The following is a 25,017-nucleotide window of genomic DNA, read 5'->3' as shown; positions in this document are numbered from 1 at the left end:
GCATATTTATTAGGCAGCCTGCTACTGCTGCTGCCACTGCTGCCACTGCTGCTTCTGCTGCGTGCGGATTAAAGCCAGATTTGGGCGACGGTGGCCCGCCGCTCATTCTGGAGCCAACAGGCAGATCTTTGTGCTCTGGTTTGGCTAATCTGCACTCATTGATAAACAACCACATGTGTTTACCTCGCACCGGGATTAGCACCACTGCGGCACAAGCTACGGCAACATGGGATGCTGAACTCCGTCTGCACGGAGACGACTTTGTCCAGTTTGATGCGCAGAGTGAAGCGCCGCACCACCCGTTCTGTCGATGCAACATTGATTGGGAACGCGATGCAAGGATGACCTTCAATCCAGAAGCCCAACGTGATGAAATACAAGGAAACCCCCTCTGGACTGCACACTGTCTGATTGTGGATTTGGCATAACGACGGGGAAAAACATGCAGCAAGTTTAAAATTGATTATGGAAAACAAGTCACAGGGCTCCACACTTCACTTAGGAAAAGGTGCTAATAGCTGCTTTTAGATGGCATTACAGTGGAAGTGATTATTATATAGTGATTCTATATTGCATTAAGAATGACCTACACACTCCCTTATGCATGTGCAGGGCAAAACTGGAGGTTTCAGTTCCAAAAACATACTTTTCTTATTTTGCCATGTTAGCAGTGAGCAAAAGAAATAATTTGTTTTACACTGTGTCCTTTGCATTCCGTTATTTTATTATTTTTAATCAAGTCTCCCCGGAAGCTTCCACAGTTTCCACTGTCGCTGACCGCCTGACCTCTGTATTTCCACAAAGTCTGCTCTATAAATGGGTGATGGGGGGGGCGGGGGGGGGGCAGTTAGCCGTGCACGGCTGTCAAAACAGCGCACGTGGAGCCGCTGATCTCCTGAACCTGGCCTTCTACAGCACCGTGCGTGCGTGCGGCTCTGGACAGATGGAAGCCGACGACCTGCGGCGGTAAAGCCCTCGACCACATGACATCGACCCTCCCGCCGCTGCGTGTCAGTGGCTTGGGCTGAAATCCGAGGAGTTAACCTTTAACCCCCCCGTGGGAGGAGGAAATCCTCACGTGAGTCGTGGTACAGAGGGAAGCGCCTCCGAGCGTGATGGCGATGTGAGCCTGTCGGGAGGGAGGGGGACCAACCTTGCTCGGAGTCGGTGGAGATGGTGGAGCCCATGCTGTCGGTGCGGACGCGCTCCAGGGACCCGGACACGGAGAGCTGCTCCAGGCGGCGTTTGAGGTAGCGGTGCTCTCTCTGCAGCTGCTCCTTCACGTTCAGAGCCTTCCTGTCCTGCTCCTCCAGCTTCTGCAGCGGCAACACAACCACAAACAAAACCCACGTCAAACTCTCGAAACATGAGGAGCGTCTTTTATTTATGGTCCTGTTTGTTATAGAATAGAATAGAATAGAATAGGACGCCTTTATTAATCCCACAGTGAGGAAATTCGCATAATTACAGCACCTGTATAGTGCAAAAAAGATTGGAAATTATAATAATACAAAGACATAAGGCAAGAAAAAATATGAATAAAATATTTGTAGGGTATAAAGGAGAAAAAAAAACAAGATCTCATGAACAGTTGGATTTACAGCTATCTACATACTGAAATGTAAATAAGTCTTTTTTTGCACCTTTGTGAAAAATGTAAAGCAGTTAAGGGGATGCATTTTATTCTGTGCACTGTAATAATGAGGAAACGCAAAAGTAGTTTGTTATACTGAAACTTGAAGAGGGATGTGCAGTAAAGGATGCAGCAGCACATTTAAAGGCCCCATACTGACCCAGGTTCACCTTTACTTTTCATGCTTCGCCTTTTGCGCCACTGTGTTTCTAATCCTCTGCTTAAACTGAAGTTCTGACGTCATTTTTGACACATTCTGGAGGAGACAAAGCCCCAGACGTAGGTGCCCTTTGTGACGTCACACACAGCCGATTCTCCAGAAATGTGTGTTTCGCCTCGGACTTTCTGAAGGGTTGGAGGAAGCAAAAGAAGTTTTCTTCATCTTTGGAGATTCACAGTCAGGCCAGAGCAGGCATGGGCAAACTATGGCCCAGGAGCCATAAGCAGCCCGTTAAGCTTTTAAATTTGGCCTGCCGAACTTGAAGAAATGATATCAATGGTAAGTACGTCATAAAATACCTGTATTTCATCCATTTTTTCAGTGTTTTAAGAGTAATTTCAATAAAGAGCTAAACACCATGTGGGCTTCAAAGACAAAAGATTTGATGGCCCCTCTGTCAAATTTTAGAACCCACGGTGGCCCACCAGTCAAAAGGTTTGCTCACCCCTGGGCTAGAGGCACATCTGGTTAGAAAATACCAGTGTGTGAATGCTGCAAATGGTGGAACCATGAAATTTAATTTAACATTAAAAGTGATATAACAGCAGTGCCTCTGCCAGTCTTCACCAGGGACAAAGAACACATGACGAGGAAGTGGCTCCGCGAGAGTCATGCGTTAGAGGGTTAAAATAAACACCAATTTCTGCTAAAGCTTTGACTCAGCCAGGGTTTCAAATGTGCGCCCTTTGCATATGAAAGTTTTTGGTTTGGTGGTGAATTTTCTCGCTTTTGCGCTGTGTGTGTATGTGAGTGTGCTCTCGCTCTCCGCCGGGCCGTGACGAGAACCGTCATGGTGTGAGCGAGCGAGAAGGGACGTGCACAGTAAACAGGAAACGAAGGGTTAAAACTCGCTACGTCTGGATTTTCCACCGACCACACTGGCTGCTGGCGACGCCGTCGTCGACTCGGCGCGCCCTCAAGTGAACTCCACTCGCTGGTCATTCTTCAAAAGAATGGAGTCGTGCCAATGCTTCAGTCCTGCGCTGCCACTGCTCCGGCTTCAAGTTTCTTCTCTAGAGTATCTCACACGTTTTCCTGTAATTCTACTGTATGCGCGCTTCAAATGAATGCATGCAGGGCCATCTAGCATGTCTCTATGCGTGTGTAAAGATTGTGCATATCCCACTTTGGTGACTAATTGTCAGCTTTTTTTGTAGCAGGCATGACATGTGCAGCTCCAGTGGGGAAGAGGGGGCAAAGCTACCAGTTCAAAGAAAAATAGGAGAGCTGACTGTTGAAAAATAGTTACAAGAAATACAACTCTCGCTGGAGCTTTTAGTTAGAACATTCTTATTCTTATTTTCAAAAATTACTATATATCTACCTATATAATTTTAATATATACATATGTGTGTGTGTGTGTACATATAGTATATGTGTATATATACATATATATGTATATACACTACCAGTCAAAAGTTTGGACACACCCAATTCAATGTCTTTTCTTTCGTTCTCATGACTATTGACATTGCAGTTTCTCACTGAAGGCCTCAAAACTACGTATGAACACACATGGAATTATGTTGGAAACAACAAAAGCGTAAAATAACTCAAACATGTTTTATATTTAAATTCTTCAAAACAGCCATCTTTCATAAAAAGCATATTTAGAGTAATTTAACATGTTTTTCTTTGCTGCATAATTTCATGGATCTTGCTCATATATTTGATGTCTTCAGCATCTGTCTGCAGTGTAGAAAGTTGTAAAGATAAAAAGAAATTGCATGAGAAGGTGTGTCTAAACTTTTGACTGGTAGTGTATATATATATAAATAGTGTTATATACTATGTATATATAACTTAATAGTTACCTCAGGATAGAGTTTTTCAAACTGCTGTTGTTGCTGAGTGTTGAGGCTCCATTTTAGCCCTTGAAATTCCTTCTCTCTGCTGCTGCTCGTTTCATCTTATTTTTACTGCGCCGGTACCTTAATGTGCATCTTGGCCCTCTTCAGCAGGCTCAGCGTGGTGTGTCTGGTGCTGTCGGGACCTAAAGGCACCAGCTTCTTCAGCTGCTCCAGGTACAGCCGTAGTTTGGCACGTCTACAGAGGCACACAAGCACAGGGGCACAGGCCCTGTTAGACGACATCCACCAGTCAAACAGCCGGCGCCCACGCACACAGTCAGCTCTGTTGTCACACGCTGCAGTTTGGCTTTCGAGACGAAGCTGAGTTTCGCTTGTTAAGACGCAGTCGGCGCTTGCACATGCAGAGTTTACTCGAACATCGCGGCTGAGCTGCTGCGAGGTTTCAGCTGTTTCAACCGACGTGAGGACCGTCTACAAAAAAAGAATGCGTGTGAAAACTGTAAAGCTAATACACATGAACACTTTGCAACGCACAGGTCAATATTACGACTCAACATTGCATCGTATACCCCAGCCAGCTCCGGCGGTACCCAGAAGACTGCACCTCAACATTTACATCTCACCGCATCAACACAAGCTTTTTTTTTTTCTCTTCCTTTTTTCTTCTTCTCCTCCTCCCACACGCGACTCGCTTTCAAAGCACCGAGCAGAAAAGGAAAATATTTATCGAGCCCTTTTCTCGTCCTCGGCCCGCGTGGCTCAGCGTTGGTTTGCCGCTCATGAAAAACACACTCGCACCACACGGCGTCGGTGACCTCGATCTAGCTGAGGGAAGCTCGGCGAACCCACAGTGGGTGCATGTGTGTGCGTGTGTGTGTGTGTGCATGCGAGCGTGCACAGCCTGGTGCTGGGCTACGAAAAGAGTCGCATCCCTTCAGTTCAGTTCATCTGAAGGCAGGCAGAGTGTTGCATTGTGACTTAGTATTTGATAAAGGCCAAATCACAAGACCATACACAAGAGCAGTGCACAGTGGTGGAAAAAAGTTTTTGGACACCCCGTGTGATGTACTGTATTGCACTAATAATCAGAATTGAGAGTCTGAGTGCAGTTTATTTCAGTGCAGTCGCCAACGTTTGCCCACATGCTGCACTGTTCCAGAACTGGATGTTTCAGCAAGACGACGTCCAGAGCAAAAGAGTACACTGTGATACTAAAAGAAGTCTTATTAAATTATTATTTTGTCTTATTAAATAATGAACAACATATTTTCCATTTGCTTGTGTGGAGCCAAACCTACGAAACACGCAAAGATTCTCTGACAAAAATTGGGATTGAGTACAATTTTTCGGGTGTCCAAAAACTTTTTCCCACAACTGTACTTCAACACGGTGTACGTAGATGCACTGCACTGAAGTGACAGATTTGCTTCTTCGTCTTCTTCTACTACTTTTTACGACACACAAACCAAACACACGGCGTTCATGTGCCACCGTAACTCTGGCTTGGTCACCATCAGTGTGTCTGAAGTGCCCGTTGTTCTCACTCTTATCTGGGTGAAGGCACTTAAGAACTATTAAACATTCTTGTGCAGAGTTCAGTGATTGGTTATCTATCGTGCACGGAGTTGCAGCCGCCACTTGTTTCTCCGCTCCTCGGTCTGTTCTTGGTTCATTTCAGTTTTTTGCTGGCGAAGGCCTCTCAATCATCCGCCGGCCGAGCTTGTCTGTGAACCGCGTCTTTGTTCTCGCTTGGCCTTCTTCCTCCTTCTCTGCCTCTCTCTCTCTATCTCTCTATCTCTCTCGTTCCTTCGGCAGTAAACAAACTCCCAGCGGCGCAAGGTCTCCGCCGCTGCGGCTGCAATCGTCCCGTGAAGGTTCTGCGTGGAGCTCGGCAACGTGGGAACACGCTCAAGGCTGACCTGTGCGAGACCCGCTGGATGAACTCTACCACCCAGTGACGTCTGAACCAGTCGCATCTTTATCCCCTGAGATGATCGCAAAAAAGTAAAGTGCGGGTTTAAATAAAAAAAGCAACAGTACAAAGTATGTGGAGCAGGCGCCACCTCCACACACAAGAATTGAGCAAAACCTAAATTTTGCAATAAAAAACTGGTAATGGAAACACCTACATTTCGAAAAACCTCTCAAATATGCCTGAAAGGTATCTCTCATGAAGTGTTTTTTTCAGACGTATCGATATACAGAGGTATATCGCAATAGTGTCGTGTAAACACTTTTTTCGCATTTACACGTCACCGGACATGATGTACGGGGTCACGTGACCAGTTCAAAAATTGGAGACCTTCCACTCCACTTCCACAGTTCAATGGCATCTCACAGCTCATTAAACATCCCGGCTCGTTCTGAAATTCTGAATCCGCGACGAGAATTACGGCTTATGCGCTTCACACCACTGGAGACGCCTGCAAATCGCATTCGTATTTTGTCAAAATGTGAGAAATGTTGCTTTTATTTCGTGGAAAAACTGTCATGGGAACGCATTTACAGGTGCGCATGGTCGTTTTATGTACGAATGGTGGTGGAGGTGGGTGTGTTTGTTCTTCCTCCCTCCCTCCCCTAGGGGCGAGCATGACCCCCCCCACCCCTTCCTCCCCCCCCACCCTTCTCTCTGCTCCACCCTGCCAACAGCAACACACTCGCCGGGTCCCACCGGGGAAACAAGTGTCTTCTGAGGGCAGCGGGGTGGTGCTGGTGTGGGGGGGTCTTGGGCGGGAGGGGCTCCACCTCCAACCTGCCCCGGCTTACCCACATGAAGCGCTTGGAGGGTGGCCAGGGGAAGTGGGGGGCAGGAAGGGTGGGGGTGGAGGAGGGGTCTGAACCCGGTGGATGACTTTCTTGAAAAAAAAGGGCCTCTGTGAAGCGCAGCGAGTGAGTTCAGCTGCGCCGAGCAGCGTCCACACGGCTCACAACTCTGAGCCTTTCACTCCCCCCTCGCCCCTCCCCCACATCTCCCTCCCTTTTAACGCAAAACAAAAACAGAGGCGTGTCCCCCCGGGAGCCGCTGCTCCCTGCTACCTGCGGCAGCGAACAGCACAGACGCACTTTGACGGCGGCTCTGCCACATGAAATGAAAACACAGAAAATGTTTTTTTTTCTTTCTTTGAAGTCGCACAAAGGCGATCCTTTCTCGAAGACTCGTGCACGGAGGCCGTCGAGGGCAGCGAAGGGACGGTGCGCTCACGTGCGGGCGAATGAATAGCGTTAGCAATACTAAAAAAAAAAAACATGCTCTGCAGCCACAGCAACCAATCAGCTTTGCTTGGTGAACTGCGAAGGAAAAGAGCAGCAGGGCGTCCTTTTGCTGCTTTCTGGGCCTGACGGCCAATGAAACAGTGGAACAAACAATCGCAATTCCAACAGGAACATCGTGAACTCACATCAGCAACGGGAATCAAAAACACAGTCGGAAGCTCCGCCCACAATATCCGCTGCTGCTGCTGACGACTGGCAGCAGGAGAGCCAGGCCTCCACACTGTCCACATCTCAAGTCAGAGACCACTTCCTGTGTGCGTGCGAGCGCGCGAGTATGTGTGTGTGACGTGTACGCGCACATGCACGTGTGTGCATCTGTGTGCGTGCGTGAGTGTGTGAGTTTGTGCTTGTGAGTGCATGCGTGTGTGCGCACGCATGTGTCTTTCTGTGTGTGTGTGTGTGTGTGTGCGTGCACGCACATGTGTGTGTGTGTGTATGTCCATGCATATGTGCATGTGTGTGTGCAAATGTGCTTGTGTTTGCATGTGTTTGTTTAGGGGAAGGGAGGGGAGAAAGTTCCTCTGAAGGTCGCGTGACAGTTTTGTTTTCGTCTTCAAGTTCTTTCGCTAATAAAGTGCTGAGCTAATCAGCCCGGCCGACGCACGTCGATAATAAGAGACTCTGGCCACTCTGGCTGCACCTCCCCCTCCCCTCCGCCACAAGACACGCTGGCTGTTTTCCTCCCAGAGTGCACAGCTGATGAGGAGCCTCCCTCGCCCTCCACTGTTATTGCTGCTCCAGGAGCCGCTCACGCAATGTGTTTATCAGGTCGGCCTCAGTCATGCGGAGCAGCGGCGGCGGCGGCAGGCAGCAGGCAAGCGAACAAACGTGAAGCCTGAGCGAGTGCCCCCCCCACCCCCTGCCCTCGCCGCACGCGTTTCAGAATGAGTTTTGAGCGATATTTTATTAATCACTCACTTTGTTAACGGAGGGCGTCAAAGCCAGAAAAGGTCTGTGGAGGTCTGACACATTCTTGGCCCGAGTGTCGTTATTGCGTGTGCGTGTGTGTGTGTGTGTGTGTGTGTCAGCAAAATGTTCAAACGACAACCGAGTAGAGAACTGAGACTTTGGGTTGGGTTTTTTTGTTGTTGTTTTTATATATTAAACTACAGCGACAAAAAAAAGTAAACAGCGATCTGCGACTGGACTGAGTAGTAAATCCAGATTCGATTTGCTCTGTCTGCCGTGCCTTGCGGGGCCGAAATGACCACCTGACTGCTCTCACGTGTAGGGAACCACGGGATGATTTGTGTCTGATCTCCGGCCTCTCGCTCCCCCCCCCGCTTCCCTTCTCAACCGTGCCAAAACAAAGCAAATGAGGTGGTGGAGTGGTGGTGGTGGTGGTGGTGGTGGTGGTGGTGATGGGGGTGGGGGAGGGTGTGTGTGGGAGGTGGTGTTGGAAGGACGGGACCTACACTCTGAGCACTGCTGAAAGTGGAACAAGCATATTGAGGGCCGACTCACTCCAAGGTTACTGGGTGCAGGCGGCGACTTTCTTCAGAGGTTTTGCTGTTTTGTAGTGTTGTTGTAGTACACGTAAGCGCTATTCACTATACTGTATAGTCTGCGCAAAGTATCCCACAATGCATCGCTAAAAATAGTGTACAACCATGGACGTCTTATACAATCTGGATACCAGACTGGCAATATAAATGCCTGGTGGGTGGAAGTTTTTTTCCCCCGGTGGCCACTCGAGGTACTGCAACCAAAAACCCCACTAGGCCCAAAAAGAATTTTCCCCCATAGACCCCAATACAAAAATAAAGAGCTGACAGGACAATTGCAACCTGAAACGCAAATCGTAACAAATATTTAAATTGGAGTTTTTTTTTAAGTCCTGGACTTTTAACCTTTTAAAGAAATTATAAAGGGCAGAAAATCACCAGAAAGTAGTTTATTCCGAGTGTGACGTTGCGACGTCGTACGTGCTTGTTGTGATTGGCTGATGCCTCCTGATGCATCACATGTGTTCCAGAGGCATGATGGGTAGTGACACGACTGCACACGCTCTGTGGGGATGCGTAATGCGGAAGCAACACGGAACCCAAAAGCTAGCTAACTAACTAGCAACTACACTGAAATGAATGGGTTGCCATATTGGACCCCAGAGGTCTTATGTACACCTGATGCACACTAACCCCGCAACATATCCCATCATGCTTTGCACTCAAACTGACGGAAAGGTAGAAAACCAAGAGGAGTCGAGTGTTGTTTTAATGTGGGAAGACGCTTAGAATAATATGTACTTGGCACAAAATGCATATATATGTGTAAATGAATGTGTATATTTACACGTTCATTGATTGATTACCACCTGTCAATGTTATGAACGGCGCCAAGAGTAGCGTCCAAAAGTAGTTTTTCGTCTAATGAGTGCAACTATATACTGTAGTTGACTTCATAGAAGCTCCCTATATAGGGAAGAGGGTGATTTTTGAGAACAGCCTGATGTTTTGCGTAATGAGGGGGAGTTCTGTTCGCCAAACAAAAGGTTCGAGAGCAAGCGGCTGGCCACGTCTCTCCGGGATCGGAGACCGACCCGTCGCACACAAAGAGGAACAGCCAGCCTTCACCTCCTCCTCCTCACTGGCTGTGCCGCTTAATGAGCGCATTCCTCCACTCGTACGCACAGGACCAAGCCTGGCCCGGAGCCAAGGTCGGCCCGGCCGAGGTCAGAGGTCGCCCAGGAAAACGCAGTTTCAGTCCCGTTACCTCCACGTTTGGACCGGTGCAGCCGTGCAAATGGCATCAGCCTGAGGGACCGACTGGTTGGTTGCAGTAATTAAAGGAGCAAATCAGTGAAACGGAGTCTAATAAGTAGTCTTGTAATACTCGAAATTAGTCTTGGTCTCCAGACCACTTTTTAATGGGCCTCAGACTGGGCGGACTGTGGATTTTTGATCAAGACCGGTCGAGACTCAGCCCACACTTCAATGAAAGAAAATAAAGCTTTTGGATAACCACCTCATCCCGAGAGATAGCAGAACTTTGAGGTCTTTCACAACCACCGTGTGTGAGATGAGTGCATTTTCAGTGTTGAGCTCAGACATTAAAGGGTTTTACCCATTTTGTTCATGGCATGGCATCATTTATTTGACTCCTAATTAATTTATTTTCTTTAATTTAATAAAGCAAAGTTGCAAAGCAAGGCAGATACTTGTCCTGATTCTTGTCAGTCTTGGTCTCAATCTCGACACTCCCCAGTCTCGATAATGTCTTGGTCTCGGTTGGTGTGGTCTTGACTACAACACGACTAATAAGTGAATGCAAGTTCATGTCAAACTCTTACAAGTTTGTGTCTCTGTCTTTCTGCTGTTTAACAAGTGGATGTTTACAGGAGTTCCGTCCTCCCGTGGAGGTCGACGGCTGTTTAGTCTACCGCCTGGCTGGATGCTCCCCGATCCCGACGGGCTTCCAGCCTCTCGCCACATTCACGTGTGTTTCTGTGTTGACCGAGTCACAGCGGGAGCTGTGAAGCACTCCCGACGGGACGGCACCGTAGACTGCTGGACCTCAGCAGAACGAGCATGTGCACAACAGCGTCAGCGCTCGCCTACATTCAGTTGCGGTGACATTGTCACTTTGGAGAATAATAATTCTGTATTATTCTAATTACAACGCAGTCAGAAATGAAATAGACATCTGGGCCTTCAAACAAATCACCATTCTAGCCAAAAGTAGGACATTAGTCATATACACAACAAGTGGGTTTCAGATGACATCGGGTCATGAGGCTGTAAGCGACGTTCTCCAGAATCATTCCGATTGGCCAAATAGATCATGTGAGTTACAGAGCCACGATGGGAAGCGACACTGCTGCGCATGCTCTATGGGCCCATTAATGCACAAGTCAAAAACTTTTTGGGCAGATGCACTTGGTGAGCAACTTCATTGAAATGAATGGGCCGCCATCTTGGAGTCTAGGGGTGTGGGTTGGACAGCAGATGGGGGTCAGGAGGGGATTCTACACTGATATAAAAAATCTAAAGTTTTGCACCATTTATGGCTGTAGCAACGACTTAACTGACAAAGGCGAGAAATGTTCAGTTATCTCAGTTTTCCAGGGAAACATCAAAAGCAGCCACAAATTCGATATGAAAAGCCCTCCCAAAGAGCTCAAAGTCCATATGAAAGTTCAGCTGGAACAGGAAGTGAGTTGAGGTCAGTGTTTGCGAGGTTAATTTGCCTTTTTTTTGGGGGGGGGGGAACAGAATGCACGTATGTGCGCAAACTCTTGCCGTATCTTTTCTTTCCCCACACCACTCCTTTTTTAAAAATAACAATCCTAAAAATAGGAAGCCAAACCGAGCCCCACCCCCCTGTTTACAACACAGAGCTGCTCTCTGTGAAAGTGAAAGTGAGGCCTGGGCTGCGTGCTTGCGTGCGTGCCGACAGCCGCCGAGCGCCGGGGTGATGGAATGCGGCGCTGCCAGCGGAGCGGCTGCGGCGGCTCCACATCTGGACGGCAGGTTCCTGGGGGGGGAGCGGAGCAGATGGAGGAACCTTTAGGGTGTTGTGGGGCCCTGACCACTGCCCTGCCCACAAACACACACTCACACACACTGGGCCTTTCAGTACCCCCCCCCGCCCCCTCCCACCATTACACTCCTGCCCTGCCCTGCACTGTTTACATTTAACAGAGATCACATGTGGCCCCGAACTTTGACACAGCTCGAGCAAAAGTGTCAGACCTCTGGGTGAGAGTGTGTGGGTGGGTGGGTGTGTGTGTGTTTTTGTTTTGTTTTGTTTTGTTTTTTTTTGAGGGGTGGGGGGGTGATGGTGGGCGCCCGGGTTGCCTTTGCTCTCGTTCTTGTTCACACACTCCCAACATTTTTCTAAATAATGTCTTTTTTAGCCGAGATTGCTCCTGCTGCTCGGTCTATAGCAGAGGTGGGCCAACTCTCTGCCTGGTGGGCCACAGTGGGTTGTAAAATGTGAGAGAGGGGCCGGAGCACGAGCAAATGGATGGAGTGTTTTGGTGACCCACCTCATAGGAGTAAAAATGTATATCATGGGATATGTCGAAAACTTGTGCTTTAATGTCTATTGAAAACGAAGCAAAGCAAAGTGACAGTGAAATGTGTCTTTGAAGGCCCCACCGTGTTTAGCTCTTTCTTGAAATGACTCGAAAAACACGAAAAAAAATGGATGAAATACGGCTGTTGTATGACTTACTTAATATTAATATCACTTCTTCACGTTCGAAGGGTCCGATTAAAAAGCCTAACGGGCCGCAGTTGGTCTACAGTGTCACTGCTGCGTGCTGCTGTTTGCACCGTCTCTGGTGAGCGTCGCCACTTTTGCACGTCACTGCACACCCAAAGTTCCTGAATCTCTCGAATCTCTGCCTTCACAGGCGGCACTGGGACTGACAGATGCCCCCCTCCCCCTCGCCCAAACCCACCCCTCCCTTCTCCCTCCCTCCCAACCCCCCCTGCCCGCCCAGCCTGGTGGAGGCACTCCCTTGACGGCGGGCCGCCCCGGCGCTGGCGCTCACATGACCCAGCGCTCACACGCGAGTGGCGAGCAACAACCACAACAGCAGCGATGGGTGGAGGGAGGGGAGGAGTGAGGGGGGAGGGCAGGGTGGAGGGGGAGGGGTGACTTTTACTGAGTTGTGCATGCCTTCGCCCGGCGATCGAGGGGTGGGGACGAGAAAAAAACAAAACAAAACAGGAAGCGCGCAGGCAGCGTGTCGTTGTTTGAACGCCGCTTCGTTTTTGCCTCTTCGCTCGTGCCCCCCCCCCCCTGTTAATTGGGCTCATTTGATTGTCTTTATGTGCTGAAACAATCCAAACCCCTGATGCTCCTCCCCCCACCACCCGACCACCGGAGCCCGACAGGGAACATTTTGAAAATCCCTTTGTCAGCAGAGCCAGTTTGCACTGGCGTCGTTAGCGGGGAAAACAGATGTCAAATGGATTTTCAAAGCGGTTGAGCGTGTGAGCGGCGGCAGGGTGGGCGGGGCTGTCGGGGTGGGCGGGGTCAGGCTTCAGGAACGTCTTCTTCACGCTGCGTCTCTGGATCACGTCGACACCGGGAGGAGCGACAGAAGAGGCACCGAGGCTCCGTAACGACTGACCTATCAATGATTAACACTGAACCCCCCCCTCCCTCCAACTACCATACTGCCCTCCCCCGCCTCACTCCCCTAAACTTGCCTCTCTTACTTAACTCTGCATTCCAGCACTGTGCTTTGCTCTGCTCTCCAACTGCTGACCTGAATTTCAGGCTTGACACACAGAAGCCCGCCACGTCCCCCCCCCCCGGCCCCTCCCGCCCTCCCTCCCTTCCTGGCTCTCACCGGCCGGCCGGCATTTACAAGAATGCGCCCCGACTTCCCCCCGGGGGGAGGGAGTGGGGGGGGTGGGCGGGACTTTGTGTCGCCCCTTCGCCCGCGGGAAAAAAAAACCCGGACGGGAGGTTTACTTTTTTGGCTTTACTTCCTCCCTCGGCCGCTTCCCTTTTCCTCCTGCCTCGAGAAGCAGGTTTGGTTTGACTGGCTCGGGGAGGTTAACGTCGCTGCTGCTGACACCTGAGCCTCGGGGGAGGGGGCGAGGGGAAGGCTGGGAGTGGGCAGGGGGCTACGTTCTCACCTACAGTCCGCAGCGCTCACGTTCTCCGATGTCTCGGTGCGAGCGCGCAACAGTTGGAGATCAACAGAAAAGAGCCGTTGGTGGATTTGCCCTCGGGCTCTTCCCCTCTCTCTCTCTTTTGTCCGCTCGCACTCGCTTGTTTGAGTTCGAGGGCCCTCCTGAGGCGCCGCGGCCCTTCTGTCAATGCCTGGAGTGTGGACACACCCAGGCTGTCATAAGGTTGGGCAACGTGTGGCAATACGGCAGGAGGGGACAGAAGTGAGGCAACCTGAGAGTCGAGCCGCCGCCTTGACCACGATGTTCCTGTTACTGAAAGCCAGATGTTTGGTGCGACGGTACCAAACAAAGGATACAGGAAATAGAAATTATCATTAGTTTCTGTCGTGCAATAAATGACTAATAACGTTAGTGCTCTATTCTTTATTCTTTTTAGATCACCCAACGACTCCCACTGCCTCGGGGCAAAGGTCAAATGTGTAGGACAAATTTCAGTGGGACTTTAACTTTAAAGGATGTTGTTTCAATCAGATGCTCAACCAATCAAATGCCAGTATACGAACACAATGGCCAGTGGCCAATCACAAGTCAGTAACATAACTGTATACACTTGAGTTTCAATCGTGCAATACGGGTTGACAGGCCGCGGCAGAGGCCTCAGGATTCACTCCAGGCCATTTGCATTGGTTCCCACTCAACGATCTACCTCATTGATTGGACCATATACAGAAAATCATTTGACTCTCAGATCAATGGGTTCTGTGACCCCGGGTAACCTCAGCACGACACTGGGAACTGTGTCATGTCATGTGACCGCCACGCAGCGCTAACGATTGAACGAGGAAACAAGAAACAAAAATCGTCTCTGCGTCTCTGTTGTATCGTCAGATGCATTGACAAAGGCTGGGCAGTTGTGTAATTCACATTAAAAAAATGCAGATTAGCGAGATTAGCAGGTCCGTCCACCACCGAAGAACATTAAAACCTCAAAAGCGAAACAGGGGGGATGGTTGATTTTTCTGAGAGGAGAGGAGAGGAGAGGAGAGGAGGAGAAGAGGAGAGGAGAGGAGAGGAGAGGAGAGGAGAGGAGAGGAGAAGAGGAGGAGAGGAGAGGAGAGGAGAGGAGAGGAGAGGAGAGGAGAAGAGAGGAGAGGAGAGGAGAGGAGAGGAGAGGACAAGAGGAGAGGAGAGGAGAGGAGAGGAGAGGAGAGGAGAGGAGAGGAGAGGAGAAGAGGAGAAGAGGAGAAGAGAGGAGAAGAGAGGAGAGGAGAGGAGAGGAGAAGAGAGGAGAGGAGAGGAGAAGAGAGGAGAGGAGAGGAGGAGAAGAGGAGAGGAGAGGAGAGGAGAGGAGAAGAGAGGAGAGGAGAGGAGGAGAAGAGGAGAGGAGAGGAGAGGAGAAGAGGAGAGGAGAGGAGAGGAGAGGAGAGGAGAAGAGAGGAGAGGAGAGGAGAGGAGAAGAGGAGAAGAGGAGAAGAGAGGAGAAGAGAGGAGAGGAGTGGAGAGGAGAAGAGGAGAAGAGGAGAAGAGGAGAAGAGAGGAGAAGAGAGGAGAGGAGTGGAGAGGAGAAGAGGAGAAGAGGAGAAGAGAGGAGAAGAGGAGAGCCGTCTCTCTCCCCTCTGAGCCTCAGGTTTCTGCTGACTAACACATTTTCGGGGGCAAAGAAAAAAGAAACAACGAGAGCGAGCACGCGGGACAGCAGAGGAGAAGTGAAGGCAGAAAAACCATATGTGCCCTCTGGAGAGATGAGAGCGACAAAGCGAGGTGGAGGACATTAAGCTCAGCTGTAAATCACACAGAGCCACGCACGTGAGCTTCACCCGGGGAGGAGGGGGGGGGGGGCGAAAAGAGAGTTTCTCAAAGCCAAATAAGTCATCCATCGCGGCCGAGGGAGTGAATTTAATTAGACAGAGGATTACGCTGTAAAAAAGCCAATGCCGGCCTCCCGCGTCCGCACCTGCCAATTTCCAAGTACAGAAGCGACGCGAGCAACCGGCGCCGCCGAGAAATCAGTCGACAAACGGCACAAAACTAGCGTGAGTCATATGAAAACCGAGATCACCTGACACTCCGGGGCGGCGTCGGAGTAAAAATAGCGTCGCAAATTCTTTTTCTTCTTTTTTTTTCTCCACCCACCGAGGGAAGCTGTGCAAACAAACCAGACGGAGCCGGCGCTCAGATTTCCTGTAAACAGGTGACACGTCGGGGAAAGAAAAACCTCCGCGCGGCTTCCAGAGAAGGAAACCTTGCGGCGTCACAACGGGCGCGATGGCGGGGCCGCTCGGCTGTCAGAGCGCAGGGGAAGGAAGCCGTCCCAAGGTGGCGGCAACCGCACGGTAGCGTTTGTGGGGGGTGGGGTGGGGGGTTTAAACGCGAGCGTCGCCACCGCTGCCACTTCCAGGATGGTGAAGTGAGAAAACAAAATTCAAGCGGGTCGAGCCTGAAGCTGATCTGTGCAGAACGATCACACCTGTACAGGACGACGCTGGCGCCGTCCCAGAGGTCTGGCTCCATAGTGAGAGCAGGAAGAGTAGGAATAGAATGGAATAGAATAGAATAGAATATCTATTGTCAAATGTCTTGGTGAACCAAACCAATTTGTTTGTATTGCTCATATTTTATGTCAAAACTCTCTGACAGACTTTTATTCTTTCTTTTCACTCCTTCATGTACGGTCGTGTTTCCCATTGTGTTATAAGTTTTCGACAATACCACACCTGATTTTTTGTATTTTGTTCCGTTTTGTTAAAATATATACTTATATACAGTGAGTGGGAAAATTTTGACTGTATAATGTCTGAAAACAAAGTGCATTGTAACGCCCTCTCTGAATAAAAAAATAAAAAAAAATAAAATAGAATTATATAGAATAGTATAGAAGCCTTTATTAATCCCACATTGGGGAAATATAGTGCAAAATAAGGAAACTTACATTAATTAAAAAGAAATAATGAAACAAAATAAAACATAACTTAAAATATTAACAGTAAGAAAGGAAAATAATAAGAACTGGAGTGGATGATGCTGAGCTGACGCTGCTCTCAGAAAAAGTGTTGCACCAAAGTGAGATCAGAGGCGCAGAGGAGCAGAGCCGGGGATCCTGCGGGTACGGGCCGGGCATGTCCGTCTCGTAAAGGTGGTGCTGGATTTTGTTTGGTTACAGCAAATGAAATGGGTTCCGTTTTGCAAAGCCGACTCGTGAAAACGAGTGAAAGCTGGACACTTTTTTTTTGCGGGAGGCTCAGCACTGAACGGGGCTTTCATCAGTCACCTAGTCGACCACGTGAGCACGCAACACAAGGATGGCTGTGTGGTGTGCCAGCGTGAGCCCAACACACCGGCACATGACCAAACAAAGACGGTGGTGAGTCAGGGCTCAGACGGCGGTGGCGGCTGCTGCTCCCTGTTTTGGTGTGTGAGGGCGTGAAGGAGGAGGAGGAGGACGCAGTTCATGGGAACCGATACGGGGGGATCGCACACGTTTACCCCGAGCGCGAAACAGACACGTGAAACTCGCAGGACGGTACCACAAGGAACGGCTTTTGGTTTTCGTATGAATCAGCAACAAACAAAGAGCTGGCGAAGAGCACAGATCAAACTCACTGTTATCTCTGGGCTAAATTCAGAAGCTGAAACAACAGCAGATGTTTCTGCTTAAATAATGAGCACCACATTGATGCCCAGCTCGTCAACTTGAACAGACAGACAGACAGAACTGCACCAAAAGCTCAAGTTTTTTGGTTCCGGCTGCAAATGAAACGCAGCACATCAGCAGCCACAGCTCACGTCTCGCTGCAGCTGCGGCTGCTGACTGCGTGTCGAGCTGCAATGCTCAACCACTCGGTGCCCTGCGTTGTTGACAGAACTGTACAATATTTGCAACCTTGCCCGCTTATGTTGCAACGCCACGTATGGTGCGAGTGCAGCTTCATAACTGTGTAATTTAAGGCCACGGGTCCAGACAGGGATTAAATCAGGATGCGTTTAAGTGCAAAAGACCCCGAATTACACCGTGTCGCTGGCAGGGGGCATATTTTTTAGATTTAAGACAAGCAGGTTTAGAGTGTAAATTCTAAAGGCGCGGACAAACTTCATAGCCGTGTAAGAAATCTGAATTTTCCAAACGATTAAAAAGCAACAACGGCAAGGGACTGAAAAAAGAGGTTTGTGGTTTTTGTTAAACGGGGGAGGGAGGAAATAGAATAGAATGGAATAGACCCCCTTAATTAATGCCACATTGGGGGAATTTGCATAATTATGGCAACCATATAGTGCAAAGAGAAGAAACAATATATTTATTAAAAATAAGTAGTAGTAAGAAGTAGTAAGAAAGCGACACTGGATGTGGCACATCACGCCGCTGCGTCAAGGATCTCAAGAGTTTTTGAGAAACCTGTGGTTGGCTGACAGGCTGGCAGGAGTGGCGATAGAGGAAGTGAGCAAAGCGATGACGGAAGAGACTTTACTGGCACTGGCGTGTGTCGGTTCGAACGGCTGGACGTCACCACGGCTGCTGAGCAGCCGCGCCCGGCCTGCCGGGCCGTGAGCTAACAGCGTGTGTCTCAACACCTGCGAGCGTAATGATCAACCGTAGGGGCGGAGAAGGAGGGGGTGGGGACGGGGGGGATTCAGCCGCTGCTGCTCTGACTCGCAGGTCAAGGAGGAGGAACACGCCCGGGCTTGTCTCTCCTGGCGCACGCTCGCTCGCTCGCTCACAGACATGTGACTGGCAAAACCTTTTCAGTCACATGACGCGGGAGGCAAGTATTTGTGTGTGTCTGCCGGTGTGTGCGTCTGCGCCTGTGCGCGCGCACGTACACACGCGGCAAACACACGCCCACCAGGGCCCCGAGCTCAGACGCTGTCAGACGCATCAGCTGTTTCCTAAATCCCTCCTTTTTTACCCTCCTCTTTTCTAAGAATCGTCTGACTCCGGCCGACCCAAAAGTGCTTCCACCCCCCCCCACCCCCCACCCCTCCGCTCCTGCCCTCCCTCACCGCACCACACCCCCCCCACCCCCTGCCCGACTGAGCTTTGTTGAATCAAAGTCGGCTTTCCTGCAGAGAAGAATCCCCTTTGGAGCTGGAGAGTCACTTCCTCTGTTATTGAAGTCAAAACAGAACGGGGTGGGGCGGGGGGGTGAGGATGTGGGGGGGAGGCAGACGTCTGCACTCCTTAACGAATGAGAGCATCACTGGAGCCGCCGCAGAGGGCTGAGTGATGTGCGCAGAAAAGGAGAAGAAAGGAAGGAAAAACATCAAAGCTGTCATAAGATGTAAGCTTGTGGTGTTTGTGTGTGTGTGTGTGTGTCCTATTGGCGACAGGGTGGGGTGGGGGGTTCTTCCCGCCTCCCCTCCGCAGCGTCAGTCTGGACTGGATTATCACTTCACTGACAGGGTTCCCTTCTCCATACATGGTAACGGGGTTTTGGAGACGGAGATCTCATGGAGGAGACGCGGCTCCTTGAAATCCATTCTCAGACGGCGGGAATTAATTGATCAGATTTCTGAGGGGATGATGACGGTTTGATTTTATCCGGCGCTTTGGGATGAGAGGTGAGGAGAGGGGGAAAAAAAGAACTCCGCCATTGACCGGCAGCCCACCTTTCGATTGGTTTAGCGCGGCAGACAGAGGCTAGCGCAGGTAGAAGCCGTAAAATGCTGAAATGTGGCCTTACCTGTGTTTCTCCAGCTCGTTGTGCGACGATCTGAAAAGGCAAAAAAAAAAGACAAGACGTTAGAAAATACAGGTCACAGGTAAAGTAAATGTAAAGATGTCGAAATGCAACAAACAGACGCATGGTGGTAAAAGCGTGAACTGAGGGATTGTGAACGTGCGGATCCCAGATGACGAGAGATGAAAGCAAGAGTCGTAAAAGAAAGAGATGTGTCAAATGAGTCGACGAGGCCTTCAAAGGCGCTGCCGTGCTTCTCGGCCACAGGCTGCTGGTTTTCAGGCTTTTAAATGCGGTTCGACACAGTTTTACCCAGTGTGTGAAACACCTGTCAATATTCAGGGGGGGTCCCCATCCTCCTGATTGTTACTCAATACCAACCTAGGTTTCCATAACATGCACGAAGCCTATAAAAACCGTACCATATTTCATGGATGCAAGCCAAAAGAGTCTCATTAAGAACACATACAGTGTACAGCATAGGTGTCAAACTCTGGCCTGCGGGCCAAATTTGGCCCTAGAGCTGGCCCGTCGGTATTATACAGCACTTGTACCGCTAATACTACAAATCACAGAATGCTCTGCTGGTATTCTGGCTGACTACTTACTTTAACAGACTATAAGTAAGCCCGTTTTGAATGGGCTTGAGTGGTTGCACGTTCATTGAAGGATATCATTAGTAGTTAGTTAGTGATTAGTTTAGTAGTTAGTAATTGGTTTGTCATTGCTATTTTATTTTTAAGTTCATTATCAGTCCATGGAAAAAGGTTACTGTTGAAATTAAAATCAAAAGGCTGCAAATAAAAAAGGAGAAATGCAATTTTTATTTACATTTTATTTATTTCATTGTGTGTTTTTAATTTGAAATTTAATTTTGCATGAGTGCAATATGAAGCTACTTATTGTAAAGTATTAAACGTTGCTTGTTCCATTTTCATGTTACAGCGAAACTCATTTGGGGTCCATATAAAAAGGTTCACTGTTCTATTTGGAGGAAGATGTTTTCAATAAATGTCAATGTTGGCCCGCGACTTTGTCTAAGTTTTAAATTTTGACCCCACTGTGTGTTTGAGTTTGACACCCTTGGTATTCAGTGAACATGCACATAAACTCTGGTTGGCAAAAAAAAATTCTGAATAATATTTTAAAAAGTTTCCTATCAGACAGGGTGATCTTTGAGACATTTCAGTGACTATTAGTGAGAATAATATACATTTTTAAGAATAAAAAAAAATATGAGACCCCCTAAAATTTTGCTTCGGGGGTTTTAAGGGGATCTCATGGGTTAATCGCTGGGTACGACCCCCTCTAACCTCCATGTATTTTCACACACTGGTTTTACCTGAGTCACTGTAAAATATGACAATAACATAAAAAGCAGGCTTTTTTCTGCTGCTGCTGCTGCTGCTGCTGCTGCTGCTGCAACAAGCGCAGAGCAGCACAGCAGAGGCCTAGCCTAGCCACCCCCCTCGAGGGAGAGAGAGCAGCAACTGAGCCTCCCACCGTGAACGCTGTCACACACACTCACGTGCGCGCACGCACACACGCGCCGCCGTTTCAGAGAGCGTGACAGAAGCGGTGGAAAAGTGGACGCTGCAGAAGTCCCCAGACGTGCGGGCTATTCCGAGGAGAGTGCGGAGCGCCGAGGCCACCAGTGTCCGTCTGAAAACAGGCCCTCCGTTCATGAGACCGCCATGGTGACCGCAGCAATAAAAACATAAACAGCGGCAACAAAAGGGCCCGGGCGGACAAGCGGGCCTTTTTCTGATGTCGAAAAAGGCCCGCACGCACGACCGATGGCGTGCGTGCAGCGGTTCCCACAGCCTGCCGGGGAGGCCGGACTGACGCTGCAAACGGCAGTAGAAACGCGACGTTGTGTCGCGCTGGAGATCCTCGCGATAAACTGCGCGGCAGCGGGGTGAACAGCGACATCGATCGTCGGGAGAGCTTCGTCTCCTTCGAGTCTTGTTTTCGCGATACGCAGCGCAAACGGACTCCTCTTGTCACGAACTTGTCCCCCGATGATCAAAGGCCTACAAATTATCCCATAAATCTTCCCCTCCTCCTGCAAACGGAGCGACGCCCGAGCTTATCTCCGCGGAGCCTCAAGTGTGTTTCCACTTTGAGCGGGGCGTTACTCGTGTTCCTAAAACCAAGCTTAAAGAGACATAATGTCAGATTAAGGTTAGCACCTCTGCACTGTTGCATCATGGTGCACGCTCGTATTGGCTGGAATACTTTCACCCTTGCATTTTCACTCTCTCAACTCTCAACTTTCTGACATTTTTCTTCTTTTGTTCACCCCCGGGCGTCGCACCGTAGCCGAACACGTTATCTGCTTCCAGCTGCAGAAACCGATCACAACACCGAACTCCATGACACACCAGCGAGAGCTTCTACAAAGCCGAGCGTTGTGCTTTGTGACCAACAAGGAGCATCTGTTCGACTAAAAATAAACAGTCGACTGCGAGATACAGGAGCTAGCACCCAACCGAATGCGTTCAGAATAATCGGTCGGGAAAAAAAGGACTCGAGAAAAACTAAATTTGGTGCATTTTTCCCTGGGAGCAGTCATGAGGAGGAGCTAGAAAAAGCACGGCCGGGTTGGTGAGGCCAGGCGGTGACTGGTGGAGGCTGGTGTGTAGGTGTCTGTTACAGCTACCACACCCACCTGCCACATCAACACACACACAGTTACACACGCACGCACACAGGGAGATATTCAATGTAGCCTTATTGTGTTACTTTGTGAGAGCAAGACGAAGGAATGTTGACATGACTACATTCTCGTGTTTTCGACGCAAAGCGACAATATCACTTTAGGAATTCCGACAGCCATTCATCTTTAAAAGAGCGGAATGACGGCGCGACAACGCAATGACATAACTCACTACTGAATAAGTATCTCCCGATCCCAGACTGAGATATTAGGCAACGATGCAAACCACTCTTGGAAATAACATGAGCTTGACTGACAACACGTCAGCGAACTACACGAAGAAGAAGAAGAAGAAGAAGAAGAAGAAGAAGAAGAAGAAGAAGAAGAAGAAGAAAGTAAGACAAACCAAAAAACACACATTAATCTCTGTGTGTGTTTCGGTGAATCAACGCGGGAACGAGGGCGTAGTGACAGCTTTACTCACACCCTGGCCCTTTAACTTTCAGCGTGACTAATAAAATGTCAAGCAGCTGATGTTTAAATGACCCTTATCCTGTCCAACGAGACACGTTGTCTGCTAAGACTGAAAACGAAACCGAGCTCGGCTCACGTAGTGTTTACGGCCGCGAGGTTGGATTTTACGTCGATTGCCGCATATAAATTTAAATGGTGGTGGAGGGGTGAGGGGAGGTGAAACTCGAGACGAGCTCGCCTTGATTACAATTTAACGAGAAGAAGATAGAGCAGGCGTGGGCAAACTACGGCCCAGGGGGCCATATGTGGCCCCGTGAAGCTTTCCAATCTGGCCCGCCGAACATGAAGAAATGATACGAATAGTAAGCAAGTCATAAAATAGCTGTATTTCATCCATTTTTTAAGCTTTTTAAGAGTCACGTCAAACACCGTGGAGGCTTCAAAGAAACATTTTGTTGTAACTTTGCTTTTCAACGGACATTACAGCACACGTTTTCTACAAATCCCGTAATACATTTTTATTTTGTCTCCTATGAGGTGGCTCACCAAAACACTCCACCCATCTGCTCCTGCAACCCCAGCTCTGTCAAATTTTAGAACCCATTGTGGCCCACCAAGTCCAAAACTTTGCCCACCCCTGTGCTAGCTAGCTCTCGGACACGGGAGCGAGTGGATGGACGCTGCAGAGTGAGCGGTGGGGGTGGAGGAAGGGGGACTCCACTTCCTGACAGGGGGAGCCGCCGCCACCGCCGCCGGGAGGCTATAGGAACTCTTCAGCGTGAGGAGGAAAATAACGAGAGAGAAAAAGAGAGGAAAAAACTTTGCACAAGTGTCGGCTCGGTGGCGGTTCTCGTCGCGCGCGCGCGTGCGTGTCCGCGTGTTTGGTCGCGCGCGTGCGCGCTCCTCGCGTGCGTGCGCGCTCCTCGCGTGCTCGCAGCACAGTTGACAGTGTACGCGTGGCAGTGTTTATTGGACAGACCAAAACAGAAAGAGAGAGAGAGAGAGAGAGAGAGAGAGAGAGAGAGAGAGAAGCCCCAGTGTGTGTGCGTGTGTCTGTCTGTCTGTCTGTATGTCACGTACACGCAGCCGCGTCCGTCGAGAGAGAGAGAGAGAGAGGGAGAGAGAGAGAGAGAGAGAGAGAGAGAGAGAGAGAGAGAGAGACGTGAACGCGGACTGGTGATATTCACCTATTGTTGGGAGTTTTCCTGGACATCGGCGAGGTTTTCGTCTTCTTTCTGGAAAAGTCGCTGCTGTAGGGCAGCACGGACGCGTAGCCGTGCTCCGCCTCTGTGCCACAGAATAGGGGAAGAAGAAAAACAACACAAAAAAAATGCGTTTACAGTTAATTTCCGGTCGCATCTGTTGGTGTGAGGAATGTTTTTTAAGATAGCAAGAAAAGAGGAAAAAATAGTAGCCGTGAAACATTTAAAGGGGAAACGTTGATAAATAAATGACATGAGAGGTGAAGTGAATAAATGCCATTTCGGGATCGATGTTTTTAATGTGTCAGCTCTGCGCGGCACTGACGTAGCCTTTAGCGAGGTGTTTGGGTTTTTTCCAGTGCATTTTTTGTGTATTACACGAAGCATTAGTGTCATATCGATACAGGACTGACTCTTATGGTCAATGTCAATCTTGTTTACTCATTTCCGAAGAGGTAGTGCGAAAACAAAACACTCGGCGACATGGCAGTCGAGCCAGCCTCGAAATGAAACCATGCAAATAGCTCGTATATAGAAGCGTGCGAATACTGCTTTTTGCCTCCCCATCTCGGCGATAAAATGCAGCTTTTCATCTTTTTCTGCTAGCATAAATATCAACCTCGTTTGCACTCAGTGCCCGGCCGAGGTCTCGCCGTCTGTAAAGTGACATCATATCTGCACTGTTAGAAAGACACGTTTTTTAACTTTACGTCGGCGATGGCAAGAATATACAAAAGAGATGCCGGCTTGGTGTTTCGTTTACGACAATGTTCATTCGTCCAGAAATCATGTCATGGTGTCAGCTTAGCTCGAAATACCTCTGTCTCTTCTCTCCAAGTACTCTGCAGCCTCCAGCAGAATTAACAGAGAATTAAGTTCCATCGCGTTGTTGTCGTTATTTAAAAAAATAAAAATAAAATAAAAGCAAGGTATTTACACAAATGTACAAGTCATGAAGTTATGGAATGGTTATCTAAAAAAAAATAAAAAATAAACAGTGCCAGGGCTTTAGATGATCGACGCTGTGTTCACTTCTGAGTCTTAGTGACTCAAACTAGTAGACAGTATCAACAGCACAGTAAGTCAGTGACCAGTCAGGAGAATCGGAGGCGGGATCTTTTGCTGTGTCATAACCTAGACAGCGAGCTGCGGTCCGATTGGCTCGGCCGTGTGAAAGCCGTGCCGACAAACCCTAGCAACAACCCCGAGTCCCGCCCCCTTGCAGCTGATTGGTGTTCGACTTAAAGAAGTTCTCGCTGCTTTGTCGCGATAAAATCTGGGCACGGTCCACACAGTTGAACTTGGGGCTTATTGTTTTGGTTCTCAAATTTGATGACTTCTTATAAGTACCGTGTCCCTTGGTGGTTTTAATCCCTTGAGCACCGTCATGAGAATTCTGCTTTTGTGTGTGACACTGCAGCTGCATGTATGACAAAGGCCCATTTTCATTTTTCCTTTTGTCGTAATCTATATAATAACT

The 25,017-nt window shown here is 49.1% G+C and overlaps 1 protein-coding gene across 1 annotated transcript in view; it reads right to left on the bottom strand.

Annotated features, from left to right (window-relative positions):
• mxd4 (MAX dimerization protein 4) overlaps positions 1–24,609 on the bottom strand; it is a 29,989-nt gene extending 5,380 nt beyond the window's left edge. The window contains exons 1-5 of the mRNA XM_076031770.1: positions 24,356–24,609; positions 23,523–23,622; positions 19,206–19,235; positions 3,785–3,899; positions 1,154–1,316 (exon numbers count right to left, since the gene is read on the bottom strand). Coding sequence (XP_075887885.1) covers positions 1,154–1,316; positions 3,785–3,899; positions 19,206–19,235; positions 23,523–23,622; positions 24,356–24,419 — 472 coding nt within the window. The 5' untranslated portion in view covers positions 24,420–24,609. The remainder of the gene's footprint in view (positions 1–1,153; positions 1,317–3,784; positions 3,900–19,205; positions 19,236–23,522; positions 23,623–24,355) is intronic.
• Between the last annotated feature and the right edge of the window lie 408 nt (positions 24,610–25,017).

Source organism: Nelusetta ayraudi, unplaced genomic scaffold (assembly GCF_046127955.1).
Source record: "Nelusetta ayraudi isolate G7.1 ecotype Tasmania unplaced genomic scaffold, CSIRO-AGI_Nayr_v1 ptg000004l, whole genome shotgun sequence".
NCBI lineage: Eukaryota > Metazoa > Chordata > Actinopteri > Tetraodontiformes > Monacanthidae > Nelusetta > Nelusetta ayraudi.
The sequence above is the reverse complement of the archived record's forward strand: the minus strand, read 5'-3'. Positions and strand labels throughout refer to the sequence as shown.